This window comes from Eleutherodactylus coqui, chromosome 9 (assembly GCF_035609145.1).
Source record: "Eleutherodactylus coqui strain aEleCoq1 chromosome 9, aEleCoq1.hap1, whole genome shotgun sequence".
NCBI lineage: Eukaryota > Metazoa > Chordata > Amphibia > Anura > Eleutherodactylidae > Eleutherodactylus > Eleutherodactylus coqui.
Window position 1 is genome coordinate 175,290,971 of NC_089845.1, and position 23,283 is coordinate 175,314,253.

The window sequence follows — 23,283 nt, forward strand, 5'->3', positions numbered from 1 at the left end:
ACCGTCGGATAACGGTGATCATATAAAGTTAAAAAGTAAAAAAAAAAGTTAAAAGTTAAAAAAAAGTTTATAAAGTTAAAGTTTCATCTCCCCTTACGGATCGTATCGGTAAGGGGGGATGAAATTACGTACCCAAGGTCCCGGATTTGTTCCCTGATGGGATGTTCATCCGCGGACCTTACCCCAGCTTCTGCGCATGCGCCCGTCAGCATGATGGCGGACGCATGCGCAAAAGTGAAAGATTGCCCAAGAAATGTAAAATTTCCCTGCTGCTGGCTACCAAAGGTAGCCAAGAGCCTGGAGATGTCACGGGGAGCCGCGGTATGCGGTTACTGGTCACGTGATCGCCGTTACCCAATGCATAAGGGCGATCACGTAATAGTTCTTTAAAAAGTGGCATTCATCTCCCCTCACCGATGCGATCGGTGGGGGGAGATGAAACATCTTCTCGGAGGCTTCCGCATTTGAATCCAGATGCAATTATCCTCCATGGACCCTTCCGGCTGCTGCGCATGCGCCCGCCGGCAAAATGCCGGACACATTCACAGATGCCGGGGAGCCCAGGAAATTTTAAATCTCCTTGCTCCCAGTGACCAACGGTTGCTGAGTGCTTGGAGCAGTGACCGGCGGCCTCGCTGAGCGGTCCCCGGTCACGTGATAAAGTAGCGATCTAACATTAGGCCGGTCACACATGACCGGAAAGGAATTACGGGTTCTGCGTGCGCTTGATCAGCGGTAATCCACGGATCAATCACATGCATTGGATTACACAATTCCCCCCAATTAGCCGGTTGGAATTACGTAATCCACTCGCAGAAACAGAACACGGCATGCTATATTTTACCGCGGATATCTGCGACCTAGAGCCCATTGTGCTCTATGACCGCGGATATACCCGCACCCCATATACAAACACATTGTGTACGGGCTGCGGGTACCCGGGTCATCTCTAAGCGACGGCGCGGGAAATGCAAACAAAAAAAAGTAGTGCACATGACCGCCCATGTGAGTACGCAGTTATGCGCAGTACATTACGCGGCCGTACGCAGGGTCACTGCTGGGCTCACAGCTGGGATCCGCTGACGGCCTCCGCAAGTAGATTCCACCTACGGCCGTGTGAGCCCGGCGTTATTCAGACCGCTACCTGTAATCCGTAATTTACAAGAAGCCCCGGGAACGCTCGCCTTCATGCAGTTCCAGGAGCAGCTTGTTGAGCGCCTTCTCTGTGAGACCGCCGCACCGCAGCAAGATTACAAAACCTCACAGAGGGCCACTTTTTACACCCCATCCCCACTGCTGAGGTCACGAAATCCCCTCCAAAAAGCATGAGAGGAGGGGGGGGGGATACCCGGTTTTCTTGCCCATGTGCCCAACCCAACCAGCCTCCGTTATTACCCCTGTCTTCGGATATAAAACGCAGTTTATATTATTACCTTTATCTAATATTTAGGGAATGCCAAAAAATGGGGATGGCGGGGGGAGGGGGGAGGGATTATTTTTAGAAAGTCAATTTTTTTTCCGTATAAGTGGGCACTGGGGCCTGGAATTTATTCAGTTCTGCCCTGAAATCCAGCAGGCATTCCCTCCATTATGGGCCTAGCCATGTGTCCTGTAAGTAGATTAGGGCCACAATGGGTATGTTTCTGAACACGGGACAAACGGGGGTATCCATTTTGGGGTGAACGTCTTCATTCCTATGTACACTGTACAAAAAAAAACAGTTTTTAAATTGACAAAATTGCCAAAAAAATGAAAATCGTAATTTTTTCCTTTTGCTTTGCTTAGATTCATTCAAATACTGTGGGGTAAAAATACACAGTACACCCCTAGATGAATTTGTTAAGGGGTCTAGTTTTCAAAATGGGGTCATTTGTGGGGGTTCTCTATCGTTTTGGCCGCTCAATGGCTCTACAAGTGGGCAATGGGGACTGGAATTTATTCCGTTGTACCCTAAAATCCAACGGGTGCTCCTTCCATTATAGGCCTAGCCATGTTTCCTTTCAGTAGATTAGGGCCACAATGGGTATGTTTCTAAACACAGGACAAATGGGGGTATCCATTTTGGGGTGAACGTCTTCATTCCTATGTACCCTGTACAAAAAAAAACCTGTTTTTAAATTGACACAATTGCCAAAAAAATGAAAATCATAATTTTTTTCCTTCTGCTTGGCTTAGATTCATTCAAAAACTGTGAAGTCAAAAATGTCATCGTACCCCTAGATAAATTCGTTAAGGGGTCTACTTTTCAAAATGGGGTCACTTGTGGGGGTTCTCCATCGTTTTGGTCACTCAATGGCTCTACAAGTGGGCAATGGGGACTAAATCTCCTTCAAGCAAAATTTCTGTTCCGAAAGTCACCGGTTGCTCCTTTCATTTTGGGCCCCATTGTGCATACAGACGTAATACTAGGGCCACAATGGGTATGTTTCTGAGCACGGGACAAACAGGGGTACCCACTTTTGGGTGCAAGTCTTCATTCATATATGTGCGGTACAAAAAAAACTGCTTTTGAAATGACAGAATTACCCAAAAAATGAAAATCGTAATTTTTTTCCTTCAGTTTGGCTTAGATTCATTCAAAAACTGTGAAGTCAAAAAAGTCATCGTACCCCTAGATAAATTCCTTTAGGGGTCTACTTTTCAAAATGGGGTCACTTGTGGGGGTTCTCCATCGTTTTGGTGGCTCAATGGCTCTACAAGTGTGCAATAGGGCCTAAATCTCCTTCAAGCAAAATTTCTGTTCCGAAAGCCACCGGTTGCTCCTTTCATTTTGGGCCCCATTGTGCATCCAGACGTAAGATTAGGGCCACAATGGGTATGTTTCTGAGCACGGGACAAACAGGGGTATCCATTCTGGGGTGCAAATCCTCATTTTCATGTGTACTATAGAAAAAAGTCCTGTCTTTAAAATGACATATTTGCAAAAATATGAAATTTTAGTTTTTCTCTTCTAAATTGCATTGACTCCTGAAAAAAAACTGTGGGGTTAAAATACTCATGACCCCCTCAGTGAATACGTTAAGGGGTGCAGTTTTTAAAATGGGGTCATTTGTGGGGGTATCTATCATTTTGACTCCTATGAGCCTTTCCAATCTTGGCTTGGTGTAGAAAAACAAAGTGTTCCTCAAAATGCTGAAAAGTAATGTTAAATTTGTACGTCTCCTAAATGGTTAAAAAAAACAAAAGTTTTTCCAATGTGCGTCCAAAATAAATTAAACGGATGGAAATATATATCTTAACAAAAATTTCTATATTATGTTTGCACATATTTGAGATATTGCAGTTGGAAATGTGAAAAAATGACGATTTTTTCAAAATTTTCCCAATTTTGGCGCTTTTAATAAATAAACACAAATTCTATCGGTCTTTTTTTTCCGCCTAAATGAAGTACAACATGTGGCGAAAAAACGATGTCAGAATCGCTTGGATATGCAAAACCTTTCTGGTGGTTTTCCATGCTAAAGTGACACGTGTCAGATTTGCAAAATTTGGCCTGGTCATTAAGGCGCAAACAGGCTTGGTCACTAAGGGGTTAAAAGGAGTAGTCCCAAGATGGCATCCCAAGGACATTTACCCTATTAGGACTATATGAACGTCACTGACTGGAGTCCTCTGCTTGGGACCCGCCTCTATGTCCCACAATGGAGAGCCACTCAATAAGAGCATCTCCCATCCCAGAGGACCTTCTGCCATTCTGTAACTACAAGACACCCTGTAATATGTCACACGTGTAGTGGCTGTTTTAGGGGAAATATCAGACTGGCCGGGGGGGTTTGCCAGGGGCGGGGAGTGGAACTTGGGGTGATCACTTGATTCCTCCAACCCACAGTCTTAAAGAAGTTATGCATGTTGGAGCCATCTCTGTAATATAATATACAACCCCAATTCCAAAAAAGTTGGCTGCTGTGTAAAATGTAAAAAACAAAAAACAAAAACAAAATCAAAAGAAAAAAACAATGATTGCAAGCGTCTGGAAGCCTCATCCAACCAGATTCTATTCCCAGCAGAACCCAGAGTATATCAGAGAGGGGAGGGGGAGAAAACTTTCCATTTCACTTAAAACTCTCTTAGACAATAATTGCAGCAACATATCTCACAAAAGTCGGTCGGAGCCTCGTCTACCGTTGTGTAGCATTCCCTCTTGTGGGAAGTAAGGAGAACAATTCCTGGAGTTTTGGAAGAGGAATGTTGTCCCCTCTTGTCTGATGGAGGAGTCTGGCTGCTCCACAGTCCTCCGTTGTCTTTGCTGGATTTTTTGTTTTATAAGGCAGCAAATGTTTTCTATTGCTGGATGATCCGGACTGCAGGCGGGCGGTTCTCTCTGGACTCTTCTCATGTGAAGCTGTTGTGATGGATGTAGCATATGGTGGAAGGTCAGGACTGCAGCCGGACGCTTCACCCCGGACACTTCTCCTGTGAAGCTGTTGTGATGGATGTAGTATATGGTGGAAGGTCTGGACTGCAGGTGGACGGTTCACCCCGGACTCTTCTCCTGTGAAGCCATGCTGTTGTGATGGATGTAGTATGTGGTGGAAGGTCTGGACTGCCGGTGGCCGGTTCACCCCGGACTCCTCTCCTGTGAATCCATGCTGTTGTGATGGATGTAGCATGTGGTGGAAGGTCTGGACTGCCGGTGGCCGGTTCACCCCGGACTCCTCTCCTGTGAAGCCATGCTGTTGTGATAGATACAGTATATGGTGGAGGGTCTGGACTGCAGGCGGCCGGTTCACCCCAGACTCTTCTCCAGCGAAGCTGTTGTGATGGATGCAGTATATGGTAGAAGATCTGGACTGCAGGCAGTCGGTTCATCCCGGACTCTTCTCCTGTGAAGCCATGCTGTTCTGAAGTATTTAGTATGTGGTGGAAGGTCTGGACTGCAGGTGGCCAGTTCGCCCTGGACTCTTCTCCTGTGAAGCCATGCTGTTGTGAAGGATACAGTATATGGTGGATGGTCTGGACTGCTGGCAGCTGGTTCACCCCGGATTCTTCTCCTGTGAAGCCATGCTGTTGTGAAGGATACAGTATATGGTGGAAGGTCTGGACTGCAGGTGGCCGGTTCGCCCCGGACTCTTCTCCTGTGAAGCTGTTGTGATGGATGTAGTATATGGTGGAAGGTCTGGACTGCAGGCGGCCAGTTCACCCCGGACTTTTCTCCTGTGAGGCTGTTGTGATGGATGTAGTATATGCTGAAAGGTCTGGACTGCAGGCGGATGGTTCAACCCGGACTCTTCTCCTGTGAAGCCATGCTGCTATGATGGATACAGTATATGGTGGAAGGTCTGGACTGCAGGCGGCCGGTTCACCCCGGACTCTTCTCCTGTGAAGCCATGCTGTTATGATGGATACAGTATATGGTGGAAGGTCTGGACTGCAGGTGGATTCTTTACCCCGGACTCTTCTCCTGTGAAGCTGTTGTTATGCATTTAGTATATGGTGGATGGTCCGGACTGCAGGCGGCTGGTTCAACCCGGACTCTTCTCCTGTGAAGCCATGCTGCTATGATGGATACAGTATATGGTGGAAGGTCTGGACTGCAGGCGGCCGGTTCACCCCGGACTCTTCTCCTGTGAAGCCATGCTGTTATGATGGATACAGTATATGGTGGAAGGTCTGGACTGCAGGTGGATTCTTTACCCCGGACTCTTCTCCTGTGAAGCTGTTGTTATGCATTTAGTATATGGTGGATGGTCCGGACTGCAGGCGGCTGGTTCAACCCGGACTCTTCTCCTGTGAAGCCGTGCTGTTATGATGGATGCAGTATGTGGTGGAAGGTCTGGACTGCAGGCGGCCGGTTCACCCCGGACTCTTCTCCTGTGAGGCTGTTGTGATGGATGCAGTATATGGTGGAAGGTCTGGACTGTAGGCGGACGGTTCACCCCAGACTCTTCTTCTCTGAAGCCATGCTGTTGTGATGGATGCAGTATATGGTGGAAGGTCTGGACTGCAGGCGACCTGTTCACGCCCGACTCTTCTCCTGTGAAGCCATGCTGTTCTGATGGATACAATATATGGTGGAAGGTCTGGACTGCAGGCGACCTGTTCACTTCCGACTCTTCTCCTGTGAAGCCATGCTGTTGTGATGGATGTAGTATATGGTGGAAGGTCTGGACTGCAGGCGGCCGGTTCACCCCGGACTCTTCTCCTGTGAAGCCATGCTGTTGTGATGGATGTAGTATATGGTGGAAGGTCTGGACTGCAGGCGGCCGGTTCACCCCGGACTCTTCTCCTGTGAAGCCATGCTGCTATGATTGATGTAGTATGCGGCTTAGCATAGTCTTCCTGAAACATTCAAGGCCTTCCTGAAAAGAGACGTTGCCTGGATCGAGCAGATGTTATTCTACAACCTCTATATACTGCTCAGCATTGATAGTGCCTGTCAGGATGTGTATGTTGCCCATGCCATAGGCACTAATACAACTTTATACCTACAGAGAGGCAGGACTTTTTGCTGATAACAAGCTCTTGAGTCTGACTACATAACAGTTCTACATTTTGCCATGCGCTTTGGCCCAGAGAAGACATTGATGTTTGTGGATTGTGTTGATATACAGATTTTTCTCTGCATGATACGGCTATAACTTCTGTTTGTGGATTGGACGGAGAGCTGTGTTCACAGACAATGTTTTCTGGGGGTATTCCTGAGCCCTAGCAGTGAATTGCATGACAGAATCATGCCTGTTATTATTTCAGTGTCGCCTGAGGGCCCGTAGATCTCCAGCATCCAATATTGACCACTGGTCTTCTCCTTTGTACACATCAATTTCTCCAGATTCTCAGACTCTTTTGATGATATTATGGACTGTAGATGGTGGATATTCAACGTCTTCACAATTTTGCATTGAGGAACATTTTTCTGAAGTTGTCCCACAACGTTTAGACAAAGTGTTTAACAGATTGGTGACCTCCAACTGTCTTTGCTTCTGAGAAACTCGGCCTCTCTACATGCTCTTTATGTGCAGTCATGTGACTTAATGAAAAACAGCTGGATGGTCAATTTGCTACTAGCACCAGCTACATTTCCAACATTTTGTTACCCCTAGCCCAACTTTGAGATTTTCAAATAAATCTATTTTTTTTATTTACATTTTACGCAACATTTCTCAACTTTTTGGTAATTAGGGTTGAATAACTGAATATATCTCCCACATTGATTCGGTCCATCCATCTTCTCTCACAGTACCAAATTATGGCCAGACCTACTGCAAACCAGGAATCCACCCCAGGGCTCATTTCAACAAGTTTTATTTATGCCAGTCGGGAGAAGACATTTCATGCGGTGGATACAGATCACAAGACTTACTTTGGGCATCTGGCTTTAAATTATTGAGGACCTCACTGGGACCTGAAACAAGAGGAAAAGAGATGAGGACATCTTCAGTGAATCACTTGTATTTGCAGATATCTGTGTGGTTTTATACCACTTAGGGGGGTCCCTGTTCAGGACTCTCATCAATTCGTGGCTACAAAGAGTGTCTCTGGAGAAACTCAACATGTCATCACATGGGTAGCTCAGTGATTTCAGTAATGCTTCAGATCCCCTGTGAGGGCGCTGCAGGAAAACTGAACACTGCTGGATTCCCCTGTGGACTGCTGCTGATCACTGGGGGTCTCAGCAGGGGAACAATGTTTTCATCTTATTCTCAGGTGGTCTGTTAACATGAAGAATTGACTCATCGCAAAGCAACATGAAGCAGCTGCTCAGCATACAGAACCCCAATGAACAGCAATGTGGCTGACCAGCTCCGCTCTGTAACCCTCGCTCACATGGTGTGCCCCGTATTCCCAGGAGGAATGACTGATGTGTTGTGCCAAATGTATGACTGACATATTTACACAGATTACAAGTGTAAGTATTCGCAGGGACCTATGGAAGAGGAGTAAGGCTGAAGCGCCAGGAGAGTAGCGATATTTGTATCATATTATGTCGGCATTAGAATAATCTAATTAAGTCTAAGTGACCAGCAGTCTGTAAAGATGGCGGAGCGCTTCCTATTATAATTCACCACTACATAAGACATAGAACTTGTAGTGTAGATGACAACCAGCAATGAAGACCTAAAGGGACTGTACAAGACTACAAAACAAGTCTGCCCATCTTTCCTGAAACAGCGCCACTCTTGTCTATAGGATGTAACTGGTATTGCAGTATTCAACAGATTGGGCCTGAGCTGTAATAGCAGATACATCCAGCACACAAGCATGCATAAAAGGGAAGACGTGATTTCTTAACTCACCCCCTGTAATATTCCTTATCCCAGTATTCACAGGTACCATTACTCTATACGGGTCTCTATACAGACTAGAGACGTATTGGCCAGCTCAAGAGAAAAACCTAAAGACCTAAGACTGAACGTTCTGGAGGAGCTGGGGTCTGGAGGTCACATATACGAGGGGCCCTACAGAATCAGAAAAACATGGTGGTCTTCATCCACAAACAGCACCACAGTGGTCCTTGGGTTGAGTCAGGCAATGCAGCTCAGCCCCATTCACTTCCATGGAGCAGAGGAGAGCAGCCATGACCTTCTCATCCTAAAACATTCTGGGCATTCTTACCTTCAGAGATGGAGATGGCAGCACCTCTACTTGAGGGATCTGTAAGTATGGAGAACCAACATTAACTAATAGAACCAGATCATCAATAACATTAATTACAGTGAACTGCATCTCCACACACCCGCCGCTGGTCAGAATGTACAACCGCCATGCCAAAGACGTTGGGTGCTGCGTAAAATGTAAATAAATGTAAAGAAAAACAGAATGGAATGATCAGGAACAAAACCGGTGGGGGGTGGGGGGTGGGGTAGATATATTTTTTCATTTCATTTAAAACAACTAATTTAGAAATTGATGGCAGCAACACATCTCACAAAAACTGGTACAGGGGTGACAAAAGGCTGCAAAACTAAGGGGGTAATAATGCTAAACAGCTGGAGGGCCCAGTCACGACTGTATAAAAAGATCATGTTAGAGAGGCCGAGTCTCTCAGAAGCAAAGAAGGGCAGAGGTCACCAATCTGTGAAAAACTGCATGTAAAACTCATGGCAGAACTTCAGAAAAATGTTCCTCAATGTAAAATTGTGAAGACGTTGAATATCCACCATCTACAGTCCATAGTATCATCAAGAGAGTCAGAGAATCTGGAGGAATTCATGTGAAGAAGGGAGGTGGTCATTATTGCATGCTGGACATATAAGCAGGCATGATTCTGTAATGTACGGCAGAAGGACGCCAGGGGACTGAGGCCTCATGGAATCTAGGGGCGGAGAGGGTTAATAGCTTTAATAAAAGGTAGATGGAAATGGTTTGTATTGTGGGGGGGGGGGGTTCTAACGTGCTTTTATTAAGTCACTCTAGGGTCAGCTATAATATGAGGAAGCTGGGAAGCCTGGCGACAGAGAATGATTGGGCAAGCAGATAATGGCGGTGACCTATCAGAAGAGAAGGTCTCTGTGAGGCAAAGGCCTAGCAACAGGCTGTGATTGGTGGAGGTTTTGAGCGGGAAGAAGAGAGGAGATATCACTAAGTCAAGGTGCTGAATCCTGTCACAGTCTCCTCACGGCATCCAAGGTTGTCAGTTGTGTGATGGAGGACTTACTGAGGCAGCTGATGGTGAGAGCGGAGGCTGCAGGGGGCGAGGAGTGGCTGAGACGTTGCCTGGAAGTTCCTGCTGCAGGTGTGTCTGCTTTACCTGCCAGCCTGGAGGAGATCTCCCTTTTAGCCTTTGAGCCAAGTGACCCAGAGGATGCCGGAGGTGCCGCGTCAGCGGTCATTTTGCCCAGGAGGGACTCCACTAGAAGTGCTGCAGCATCGTCCAGTGCGAGGAAGAGGTCGTCTGGAAGGATGTTGGCGTCGGAGCAGCTGACTGGATGCCCGCCGGAAGCTTTAGTACCAGGGGTTGTGGAGATGCAGACCCGCGCTAGGGGTAAGCGCACACGGAAGAGCAGCAGGCGCTATTCTCCATCAGTTTCCCCACAGCGTCACAGGCCAGCGGAGGACAGTTCCAGGAGGACACCATTGGGCTCCACAGCAGCTGAAGGGCCAGCCATCCAGATGACAGCAGCGGCGAGCTCCAGGGGTGGCGAGACTTCTGGAGGGCAGTGTTTTCGCTGCCCTCTGGCAACGAAGGTTTATCGCAGCCATTGCTGGCGTCTGGTAATACGCTAGCATCATTAGATAGTGTTTTGCTGACCCTGAAAGGGTTATTACAGGCTGGTTCTTCAGGGATGCAGCAGTCAGTGGAGTTAAATAGAGGGTTAACTGTGCAGGATGAATCCCCAGCAGTGTCATGGATAGCTGCACCAGCGGTCCCATTGATTGTCATGGATAGCTGCACCAGCGGTCCCATTGATTGTCATGGATAGCTGCACCAGCGGTCCCATTGATTGTCATGGATAGCTGCACCAGCGGTCCCATTGATGGGTAACAAGGCCGGTGTGAGCTCACAGTGTTATAAAGAAGCTCTGCCCTGTGAGCTGTCCCCACTGGGGTTTACTGCCAATAGCCAGTAAGGAGATAATCTGGCGCGGAGAGTTTGTGGAACTCTTGCCACTATTACCATCAGGCAAGGAGGCTGCAAAATCAGAAGAGGAAGAAAAAAGCGCCCCAAGAGTTTCATTGTGTGGTTGCAGGCGTTTTGCATTTATGCTGCAGTGTTATCTGAAGTCGTCGGTTAAGACTGCAGGCGTTCTGCAACATATAGACATTATATTGGAGGCATATCGCAGCTTTGGCGGATCGTCATGGTTTACTTACGATGAAATGTTTCGCCAAAAGCTGGTGATCTACCCCAATTTGAAATGGGGAGTCAAAGATGTGGGTCTGTGGCTGAGCTTAATGATTCCACCGAGGCAGCAGAGCTTTCCGAGGGTGCAATCCACAGCAGGGGCGGTGCTGAAGAGAGGACATTGCTTTGCATTTAATGAAAGTCCGTGTAAATGGCTTCAGAGCTGCAGGTACCGCCACGAGTGCTCCTTCTGTAATGGATTGCACCCTGTGGTAAAGTGCTTTCACAAGGCTGCAGCAGCCAGCTCTCAGGTTGGTACGAGGGATTTGCATGTTAACCCCTTAGTGACAAAGCCTGTTTGCGCCTTAGTGACGGAGCCAAATTTTGGAAATCTGACATGCATCGTTCAACGTAGCATAACTCCGTAAAGGCTTTACATATCCAAGTGATTCTGACATTGTTTTTTCGACACATCTTGTACTTCATTTTGGTTGTAAAAAGAGACCGATATAATTTGTGTATATTTATTAAAAGTACCAATATTGGAAAAATTTTGAAAAAATTGTAATTATTTCAAATTTTCAACTGTAATATCTCAAATATGTCCAAACATACTGTACAAATTTTTGATAAGATATATATTTACATCTGTTTACTTTATTCTGAATGCAAACTTGAAAAACTTTTGTGTTTTTTTTAACCATTTATAGGACGTACAAATTTAACTTTACTTTTCAGCATTTTGAGGAACACTTTGTTTTCCTGCACCAAGCCAAGTTTGCAAAGGCTCATGAGTGTCAGAATAATAGATACCCCCCCCCCAAATGACCCCATTTAAAAAACTACACCCCTTAATGTATCCACTGAGGGGTGTCATGAGTATTTTGACCCTACCAGTTTTTTTTAGGAATTAATTCAATTTAGAGGAGAAAAAATAAAATTCCATAGTATTGCAAATATGTCATTTTAAAGACATATTTTTTTCCTATATTGCCCATGAAAATGAGGATTTACACCCCAGAATGGATACCCCTGTTTCTCCCGTGTTCAGAAACATACCCATTGTGGCCCTAATCTTATGTCTGGATGCACAACGGGACCCAAAATGAAAGGAGCAGTCGGTGTCTTTCAGAACATAAATTTTGCTTGAAGACGTTTTAGACCCATAGCACTTTTGTAGAGCTCTTGAGCGGCCAAAACCAAAGAGAACCCCCACAAGTGACCCCATTTTGAAAAATAGACCCCTTAACGAATTTATCTAGGGGTGTACTGCCCATTTTGACCCCACAGTTTTTGAATGAATTCAAGCAAAGCAAAAGGCAAAAAATGTGATTTTCATTTTTTTGGCAATTCTGTTGTTTTAAAAACAGCTTTTTTTGTACAGCACACATATGAAGGAAGACTTGCACCGCAAAATGGATACCCCTGTTTCCCCCGTGTTCAGAGACATACCCATTGTGGCCCTAATCTTTTGTCTGGATGCACAACGGGGCCCAAAATGAAAGAAGTAGTCGGTGGCTTTCAGAACAGAAATTTAGCATGAAGGTGATTTAGGCCCCATTGCCCACTTGTAGAGCTCTTGAGCGGCCAAAACGGCAGAGAACCCCAACAAATGACCCCATTTTGAAAACTAGACCCCTTATCGAATTAATCTAGGGGTGCACTGTGTATTTTTACCCTACAATTTTTGAATAAATCTAAGCAAAGCAGTAGGAAAAAAATTACAATTTTCATTTTTTTGGCAGTTGTATCAATTTAAAAACTGTTTTTTTTGTACAGTGTACATAGGAATGAAGACTTTCACCCCAAAATGGATACCCCTGTTTGTTCCGTGTTCAGAACCATACCCCTTGTGGCCCTAATCTACTTACAGGACACATGGCTAGGCCTATAATGGAAGGAGCACCCGTTGGATTTCAGGGTACAACGGAATAAATTCCAGGCCCCATTGCCCACTTATAGAGCCATTGAGTGTCTAAAACGATAGAGAACCCCCTCAAATGACCCCATTTTAAAAATTAGACCCCTTAATTAATTAATCTAGGGGTGTACTGCGTATTTTGACCCCACAGTTTTTGAATAAATCTAAGCAAAGCAGAAGGAAAAAATTACGTTTTTCATTTTTTTGGCAATTTTGTCAATTTAAAAACTGTTTTTTTTGTACAGTGTACATAGGAATGAAGACGTTCACCCTAAAATGGATCCCCCCGTTTGTCCTGTGTTCAAAAACATACCCATTGTGGCCCTAATCTACTTATAGGACACATGGTTAGGCCTGTAATGCAGGGAACACCCGTTGGATTTCAGGGCAGAACTGAATAAATTCCAGGCCCCATTGTTCATTTGTACGGAATAAAAATTGACTCCCTAAAAATCCCCCGCCCCTCCCCCACACGCTCCACGTCTTTTTCGGCTTTCCCCAAATCTTAGATAAAAGTAATAATGTGAACTGTGTGGTATTTCCGAAGACAAGGGTAATTATGGAGGCTGGTTGGGATGGGCCCATGGGGCAATAAAACCGGGTATCCCCCTCCTCTCATGCTTTTTGGGGGTCATTTCTTGACCTCAGTGGTGGGTATGGGGTGTAAAAAGTGGCGTTCCGTGAGTCTCCGTAAGCTTGATGAGGTGCAGCGGTCTCACATAGAAGGCGCTCAACAAGCTGCTCCTGGAACTGCATGAAGGCGAGCGTTCCCAGGGCTTCTTGTAAATTGCGTATTACAGGTAGCGGTCTGAATAACGCCGGGCTCACACGGCCGGATGTGGAATCCGCTTGTGGAGGCCGTCAGCGGATCCCAGCTATGAGCCCGGCTGTGACCCTGCGTACGGCCGCGTAATGTACTGCGCATAACTGCCTACTCACACAGGCGGTCATGCGCAGTACCTTTTTTTTGTTTGTATTTCCCGCACCGTCGCTTAGCGATGACGCGGGTACCCGCAGCCCGTATACAATGTAGTTGCGTATGGGCTGCAGGTATATCCACGACCATGGAGCACAATAGGCTCTATGTTGCGGATATCCGCGGTAAAATAGAACCTGCTGCGTTCTCTTTTCTGCAAGTGGATTACACAATTCCGACCCGCTAATGTGAGCGCAATTGTGTCATCCAATGCGATTGATCTGCGTTATTACCGCGGATCAGATGCATGCGGAATCCATAATTCCTATCAGGTCATGTGAGACCGGCCAAAGGTAGATCGCTACCTTTTTATCACATGACCGGTGACTGCTCAACGAGGCCACCCGTCACTGCTCCGGGCTCTCGGCGACCGTTGGTCGCTGGGAGCAAGGAGATTTTAAATTTCCTGTGCTCCCCGACTCCTGCGCATGTGTCCGGTGTTTTGCCGGCGGTCGCATGTGCAGAATCCGGGTAAGTTAACGGAGGAAGATCGCGTCGGGGTGCAAATACGGATGCCTCCGATAAAAAGTTTCATCTCCTCTCACCGATCGCATTGCTGAGGGGAGATGAAGCTTCACCTTTTTTTTACTTTTACGTGACCGCCATTATCCATTAGATAACGGCGAACACGTGATCAGGAACCGCTCACCGCGGCCCCCCGTGAAATCTCCAGGCTCTCGGCTAAGTTTTGTAGCCAGGAGCAGGGAGATTTTAAATTATCCTGGCAATCCACGGCTTTTGCGCATGCATCCGCCATTTTGGCGATGGGCGCGTGCGCAGAAGCTGGGGTAAGGTCTGCGGGCCTTAGGTACGTCATTTCATCCTCCCTCACGGATATGATCCATGGGGGGAGATGAAACGCAAGCTTTTTTTAACTTTTTTAAAACTTTTTTAAAACTTTTTTTTTTTTACTTTTTACACTTTTTTTTACTTTACATGATCACTGCTATCCATTGGATAACAGTGATCATGTCCCCGGTATAATCTCTCTGTTCCTGGCTACACATGGCAGCCAAGAGCAGAGGGATTTTAAATTTCCCGGGGCTCGAGCCCGTCTGTGCACGCGCCCGATGTCAATCATCGGATACGCATGCGCAGACGGGGAATTCGGGTTCCGGGACATCGGGACACCGGGGAGGACTTAGGTGAGTATTTTCACCTTCCCTCATGGATCCGATCCATGAGGGGAGGTGAAACTGACTTTTTAAAAAACTTTTTCGCGATCGCCACTATCCAATGGTTAGCGGCGATCGCGGTCCCTGGTAACACCGGTTAGCGGCGATCGCGGTCCCTGGTAACACCTCCTGGTTCCCGGCTACCTTCAGGAGCCGGGAGCCAGGAGATTTCAAATTTGCCGGGGGCTCCCAGGCTTCTGCGCATGCGCCTGACGTCATCGTCTGGCGCGCATGCGCAGAAGACTGCCGGGGGACACCGCCGCCAAGCCAGGTAAGAATTTTCAGCTGCTCTGATGGATCCGATCCATCAGGGCAGCTGAATCTCTAACGTTTTAGGCACTTTTCTTTACTTTTTTGCGATCGGCGCTATCAATTGGATAACGCCGATCGCAATACCGGGGGGGACTGTCCGCATCCTGGGATGACAGCTCCATGCCGTCGGCTATCTGCGGGCACCGACAGCATGGAGCTGTCACGTCCTCAGGCCAGTGGGCATTAATCCAAAGAGGATGCATAAAACTACGTCCTGTAGGATTAAAGCCCACTTACTGAGGATGTAGTTTCCCGATGGGGCAGTCGTTAAGGGGTTAAAGGCCTCAACCCCATTGAAGCTGGGAAGCCTGCTGCCGTGGTTAGACGGTACCCAGAGCGCCTGAGGGCCCAACTCATTGAAGAAGGTTTTTTATCCCAGGTTTTAAAGGCTTCGGGTGTAATTGGGTGGATAACTTAAGTTCGGTCAAGTTGCATCCGGATGTGGTGCGTGATAAAATCCTAAAGGAGATTCAAGAAGGCCGGGTTGCTGGACCATTTAGTAATCCTCCGTTTGAGAATTTCAGGTTATCTCCCTTGGGTCTAGCGCCAAAAAAGGAAGCAAATATTTTCCAGGTCATTCACCACCTGTCTTTTCCCCCTAATGCTTCCTTGAATGATGAGGTAGATGGGCTCAGGCAGTGGTGAAGTATGCTTCATTTGATTCAGCATTAGTTTTATTACGGAGATTTGGTCAAGGTGCCATGATGGCTAAGGCTGATATACAGGCAGCGTTCAGATTGCTTCCGGTGTCTGCAGCTGGCTTTAACTCTTTAGGTTTTCAGTTTGATGGGCTTTTCTTTTTTGACATGGCGCTACCCATGGGGTTTAGGCTGTCTTTTTACTATTTTGAGCTATTTTCTTCGTTCTTAGAGTGGGTGGTCAGCTGGGAGTTCCCTTTAGTTGGTATTATGCATTATTTAGGTGACTTTTTGTTTATAGGTCATCCAGAAAGTGACAAATGCGCTGAGGTTTTGAGAGGTTTTTGTGTGATGATGGAGTTTTTTGGAATCCCGTTGGCTCATGAGAAGACAGTTCCACCTTGTGTGGAGCTAGAGTTTCTAGGGATAGTTATTGATAGCATTAAGATGAAATTTCGTCTGCCGGCTGAGAAAGTGGAAAGATTGTGCAACTTGATCAGTGGTGTACTGCGGAAAAAGAAAGTTACTTTGAAAGAGCTACAGAAAATGGCGGCCAGTTGGCTTTTGCGTGTCGTGTAATTCCAGTGGGTAGAATTTCTGTCAGAAGTTTATTTTTGGCGATGAAAGGGTTGGTTTCACCTTCGTCGCATGTTAGATTAACTGCAGGTATAAAGGAAGATCTGAGCATCTGGTTGAGCTTTCTGACTGATTTTAATGGTCACACCGCATGGCAAGCAAGTTTGTGCCGGACACAGGATTGGAAGTTAAGATTAGGAAAATCTGACGTGGTTAAAGGAGATGTCCCGAGGCAGCAAGTGGGTCTATACACTTCTGCATGGCCATAATAATGCACTTTGTAATGTACATTGTGCATTAATTATGAGCCATACAGAAGTTATAAAAAGTTTTATACTTACCTGCTCCGTTGCTGGCGTCCTCGTCTCCATGGAGCCGACTAATTTTTGGCCTCCGATGGCCAAATTAGCCGCGCTTGCGCAGTCCGGGTCTTCTCCTCTTCTCTATGGGGCTCCGTGTAGCTCCGTGTAGCTCCGCCCCGTCACGTGCCGATTCCAGCCAATCAGGAGGCTGGAATCGGCAATGGACCGCACAGAAGCCCTGCGGTCCATGAAGACAGAGGATCCCGGCGGCCATCTTCAGCAGGTGAGTATGAAGACGCTGGACCGCCGGGATTCAGGTAAGCGCTGTGCGGGTGGTTTTTTTAACCCCTGCATCGGGGTTGTCTCGCGCCGAACGGGGGGGGGGTTAAAAAAAAAAAAAAAACGTTTCGGCGCGGGACATCTCCTTTAAGCTTTCCCGTTAGTGGTAGCATTGTATCTGCGGGGTGAGAACTTGTGTAATAGGAGATTGTTACTTGGTTCTGATAATAGAGGAGTTCTACTCGCCTTGAATTGTTACTGCTGACACTTAGTGTGGGCTTGTTTAAAGTCCAAAGCACAGAGCAGTCTTAGCAGGAGGTTTCAGTCCCTACTTTATCCTGCTTTCAGATGCTGCATTTCAGGGAGCGGGCACCAGAAGGGGGTTTAATGGGTGTGAAATGTCCCGAACATCTCTGGGCCCTGATGCTGAGTTGATTTTTCAGCTTTTGTCCAGATCTGTAGCGCCGAAGACTTGGTTGGAGTATAATGCAGCTTGGGAAGCTTGGAGATGTTTTTGCAAGGAGAAGGCCGTACCTGAGAGTTCACAAGATGTAATGTTTGCATTTCCTTTTATGTTCAAAGATTATGGCGGGGTTGGCTGATAACTCTGTTATGAAGCTTTTGGCAGGTAGATCCTTTTTTCAGAAATGGTTGAATGTAACGCCAATTAATTCATATAAGCAAATTAAGCTTCTGACTCGCGGTTCTGAAACGGTTGCTTTTGCCCCAGATCAGAGGTCGGCCATCACGCTTAGTTTATTGAGTTAGTGGCGGTTCTGGGCTTAGTCGGCACTTCAAAGTATGAGAGGATTTGATGTCACTGCCTTTATAGTGGCTTACTTCGGAGCTCTGAGATGTGAATTTTTGTCCCAATCCAAGGTAACTTGCTCCCCGCTATTGGTGTCTGACGGGTTTGATCAGGGCAATCACGTGAAATTATTGTAAAACATACAAAGACTGATAGGTTAGGCAGAGGGATATGGATTCAGCTGTTTCAGAATCCCTCTGCTAACCTGTGCCCGGTCAGAGCTTTACAAAGGTATTCGAAGATGGGATCGTTCTTTTGCCATGTGGACGGATCTTCGCTGCCACGATTTCAATTTGTAAGTGTGCTAAAGAAATGTGTTAAGAAGGCAGGTTGCAATGGGGTTAAAGTGACATCGCACTCGTTTAGAATTGGCGCTAGGTTGGGTTTCAGCAAAGAGCATATTAAGAGTATCGGTAGATGGGGATCAAATCGATTTATATGTTCGGCCCAATAATGTTGCCTTGTAATGTTCTTGGTTTTTTTAGGTTCTCAAAGAGAGATAGTTTGGATTGTAGGACACTCTTTTATATTCTGGGCCCATCAGAGGGCGGTAAGCCGCTGCTACTCAGGGAATTTGGGTTTGGATGCATCTTCTTATGAGATCTATTGGTGTGGAATCAGGGGTATGTCTTGGTCCTCCTTGACATCGTTGCTGCTCGAGAAGCAGGCAGTGCTGCCGATGCCGAACATTTTGATTATTCATTTAGGAGGAAATGATGTTGGAAGGCTGAAGACATACGACCCGATTCTTGAGATCAGAAAGAAGCTATGGAAAACGAAGTCTATGTTCCCTGGGACCAGAATAGTGTTATCAGAAATAATACCCCGGAAAATTCGGTCGTTCCCCAAGTTTTTGTTTATGGAAAAGATTAGAAGACGGTTGAATAGATCTCTAGAGAGATGGATGTCAACCATTGGGGGTTCTCATTTCGTCACTGAGAATTAGAAGGGTTCGTCCTGGGTTTACAGGGCGGAGCAGGTACATCTATCTGATATTCACAGGGCGGAGCAGGTACATCTATCTGATATTCACAGGGCGGAGCAGGTACATCTATCTGATATTTACAGGGCGGAGCAGGTACATCTATCTGATATTCACAGGGCGGAGCAGGTACATCTATCTGATATTCACAGGGCGGAGCAGGTACATCTATCTGATATTTACAGGGCGGAGCAGGTACATCTATCTGATATTTACAGGGCGGAGCAGGTACATCTATCTGATATTCACAGGGCGGAGCAGGTACATCTATCTGATATTCACAGGGCGGAGCAGGTACATCTATCTGATATTCACAGGGCGGAGCAGGTACATCTATCTGATATTTACAGGGCGGAGCACGTACATCTATCTGATATTTACAGGGCGGAGCAGGTCCATCTATCTGATATTCACAGGGCGGAGCAGGTACATCTATCTGATATTCACAGGGCGGAGCAGGTACATCTATCTGATATTTACAGGGCGGAGCAGGTACATCTATCTGATATTCACAGGGCGGAGCAGGTACATCTATCTGATATTCACAGGGCGGAGCAGGTACATCTATCTGATATTTACAGGGCGGAGCAGGTACATCTATCTGATATTTACAGGGCGGAGCAGGTACATCTATCTGATATTCACAGGGCGGAGCAGGTACATCTATCTGATATTCACAGGGCGGAGCAGGTACATCTATCTGATATTTACAGGGTGGAGCAGGTACATCTCTCTGATATTTACAGGGCGGAGCAGGTGCATCTATCTGATATTTACAGGGCGGAGCAGGTACATCTATCTGATATTTACAGGGCGGAGCAGGTCCATCTATCTGATATTTACAGGGCGGAGCAGGTACATCTATCTGATATTTACAGGGCGGACCAGGTCCATCTATCTGATATTTACAGGGCGGAGCAGGTACATCTATCTGATATTTACAGGGCGGAGCAGGTACATCTATCTGATATTTACAGGGCGGAGCAGGTACATCTATCTGATATTTACAGGGCGGACCAGGTACATCTATCTGATATTTACAGGGCGGAGCACGTACATCTATCTGATATTTACAGGGCAGACCAGGTCCATCTATCTGATATTTTTACAGGGCAGACCAGGTCCATCTATCTGATATTTACAGGGCAGATCAGGTACATCTATCTGATATTTACAGGGCGGAGCAGGTACATCTATCTGATATTCACAGGGCGGAGCAGGTCCATCTATCTGATACTCACAGGGCGGAGCAGGTCCATCTATCTGATATTTACAGGGCGGAGCAGGTACATCTATCTGATATTTATGGGGCGGAGCAGGTACATCTATCTGATATTTACAGGGCAGAGCAGGTACGTCTATCTGATATTCACAGGGCGGAGCAGGTACATCTATCTGATATTTATAGGGCGGAGCAGGTACATCTATCTGATATTTATAGGGAGGAGCAGGTACATCTATCTGATATTTACAGGGCGGAGCACGTACATCTATCTGATATGTACAGGACGGAGCAGGTCCATCTATCTGATATTTATAGGGCGGAGCAGGTACATCTATCTGATATTTACAGGGCGGAGCACGTACATCTATCTGATATTTACAGGGCGGACCAGGTACATCTATCTGATATTTACAGGGCGGAGGAGGTACATCTATCTGATATTCACAGGGTGGAGCAGGTACATCTATCTGATATTCACAGGGCGGAGCAGGTACATCTATCTGATATTTACAGGGTGGAGCAGGTACATCTATCTGATATTTACAGGGTGGAGCAGGTACATCTCTCTGATATTTACAGGGCGGAGCAGGTGCATCTATCTGATATTTACAGGGCGGAGCAGGTCCATCTATCTGATATTTACAGGGCGGAGCAGGTCCATCTATCTGATATTTACAGGGCGGACCAGGTCCATCTATCTGATATTTACAGGGCGGACCAGGTCCATCTATCTGATATTTACAGGGCGGACCAGGTACATCTATCTGATATTTACAGGGCGGACCAGGTACATCTATCTGATATTTACAGGGCGGAGCAGGTACATCTATGTGATATTTACAGGGCGGAGCAGGTCCATCTATCTGATATTTACAGGGCGGAGCAGGTGCATCTATCTGATATTTACAGGGTGGAGCAGGTCCATCTATCTGCTATTTACAGGGCGGACCAGGTCCATCTATCTGATATTCACAGGGCGGAGCAGGTCCATCTATCTGATATTCACAGGGCGGAGCAGGTCCATCTATCTGATATTTACAGGGCGGAGCAGGTACATCTATCTGATATTTATAGGGCGGAGCAGCTACATCTATCTGATATTTACAGGGCGGAGCAGGTACATCTCTCTGATATTTACAGGGCGGAGCAGGTGCATCTATCTGATATTTATAGGGCGGAGCAGGTACATCTATCTGATATTTACAGGGCGGAGTAGGTCCATCTATCTGATATTTACAGGGCGGAGCAGGTACATCTATCTGATATTTATAGGGCGGAGCAGGTACATCTATCTGATATTTACAGGGCGGAGCACGTACATCTATCTGATATTTACAGGGCGGAGCAGGTACATCTATCTGATATTTACAGGGCGGAGCAGGTCCATCTATCTGATATTTACAGGGCGGAGCAGGTCCATCTATCTGATATTTACAGGGCAGACCAGGTCCATCTATCTGATATTTACAGGGCGGACCAGGTCCATCTATCTGATATTTACCGGGCGGAGCACGTACATCTATCTGATATGTACAGGGCGGAGCAGGTCCATCTATCTGATATTTATAGAGCGGAGCAGGTACATCTATCTGATATTTACAGGGCGGAGCACGTACATCTATCTGATATTTACAGGGCGGACCAGGTACATCTATCTGATATTTACAGGGCGGAGGAGGTACATCTATCTGATATTCACAGGGCTGAGCAGGTACATCTATCTGATATTCACAGGGCGGAGCAGGTACATCTATCTGATATTCACAGGGCGGAGCAGGTACATCTATCTGATATTTACAGGGCGGAGCAGGTACATCTATCTGATATTTACAGGGCGGAGCAGGTGCATCTATCTGATATTTACAGGGTGGAGCAGGTCCATCTATCTGATATTTACAGGGCGGAGCAGGTCCATCTATCTGATATTTACAGGGTGGAGCAGGTACATCTATCTGATATTTACAGGGCGGAGCAGGTCCATCTATCTGATATTTACAGGGCAGACCAGGTCCATCTATCTGATATTTACAGGGCGGACCAGGTCCATCTATCTGATATTTACAGGGCGGAGCAGGTACATCTATCTGATATTTACAGGGCGGAGCACGTACATCTATCTGATATGTACAGGGCGGAGCAGGTGCATCTATCTGATATTTACAGGGCGGAGCAGGTACATCTATCTGATATTTACAGGGCGGAGCAGGTACATCTATCTGATATTTACAGGGCGGAGCAGGTCCATCTATCTGATATTTACAGGGCGGACCAGGTACATCTATCTGATATTCACAGGGCGGAGCAAGTACATCTATCTGATATTCACAGGGCGGAGCAGGTACATCTATCTGATATTCACAGGGCGGAGCAGGTACATCTATCTGATATTTACAGGGTGGAGCAGGTGCATCTATCTGATATTTACAGGGCGGAGCAGGTACATCTATCTGATATTTACAGGGCGGAGCAGGTCCATCTATCTGATATTTACAGGGCAGACCAGGTCCATCTATCTGATATTTACAGGGCGGACCAGGTCCATCTATCTGATATTTACAGGGCGGAGCAGGTACATCTATCTGATATTTATAGGGCGGAGCAGGTACATCTATCTGATATTTACAGGGCGGAGCAGGTACATCTATCTGATATTTACAGGGCGGAGCAGGTCCATCTATCTGATATTTACAGGGCGGAGCAGGTACATCTATCTGATATTTACAGGGCGGAGCAGGTCCATCTATCTGATATTTACAGGGCGGAGCAGGTACATCTATCTGATATTTACAGGGCGGAGCAGGTACATCTATCTGATATTTACAGGGCGGAGCAGGTCCATCTATCTGATATTCACAGGGCGGAGCAGGTACATCTATCTGATATTTACAGGGCGGAGCAGGTACATCTATCTGATATTTACAGGGCGGAGCAGGTACATCTATCTGATATTTACAGGGCGGACCAGGTACATCTATCTGATATTTACAGGGCGGACCAGGTACATGTATCTGATATTTACAGGGCAGACCAGGTCCATCTATCTGATATTTACAGGGCGGAGCACGTACATCTATCTGATATTTACAGGGCGGAGCATGTACATCTATCTGATATTTACAGGGTGGAGCAGGTACATCTATCTGATATTCACAGGGCGGAGCAGGTCCATCTATCTGATATTTACAGGGCAGACCAGGTACATCTATCTGATATTTACAGGGTGGAGCAGGTACATCTATCTGATATTTACAGGGCGGAGCAGGTACATCTATCTGATATTTACAGGGCGGAGCAGGTACATCTATCTGATATTTACAGGGTGGAGCACGTACATCTATCTGATATTTACAGGGTGGACCAGGTACA

At 46.5% G+C, this 23,283-nt stretch overlaps 1 protein-coding gene across 1 annotated transcript in view; it reads right to left on the reverse strand.

The window, feature by feature from the left end:
- Positions 1 to 23,283, reverse strand: part of OC90 (otoconin 90) — a 184,495-nt gene that overhangs the window by 38,613 nt on the left and 122,599 nt on the right. The window contains exons 12-13 of the mRNA XM_066578803.1: positions 8,554 to 8,592; positions 7,301 to 7,342 (exon numbers count right to left, since the gene is read on the reverse strand). Coding sequence (XP_066434900.1) covers positions 7,301 to 7,342; positions 8,554 to 8,592 — 81 coding nt within the window. The remainder of the gene's footprint in view (positions 1 to 7,300; positions 7,343 to 8,553; positions 8,593 to 23,283) is intronic.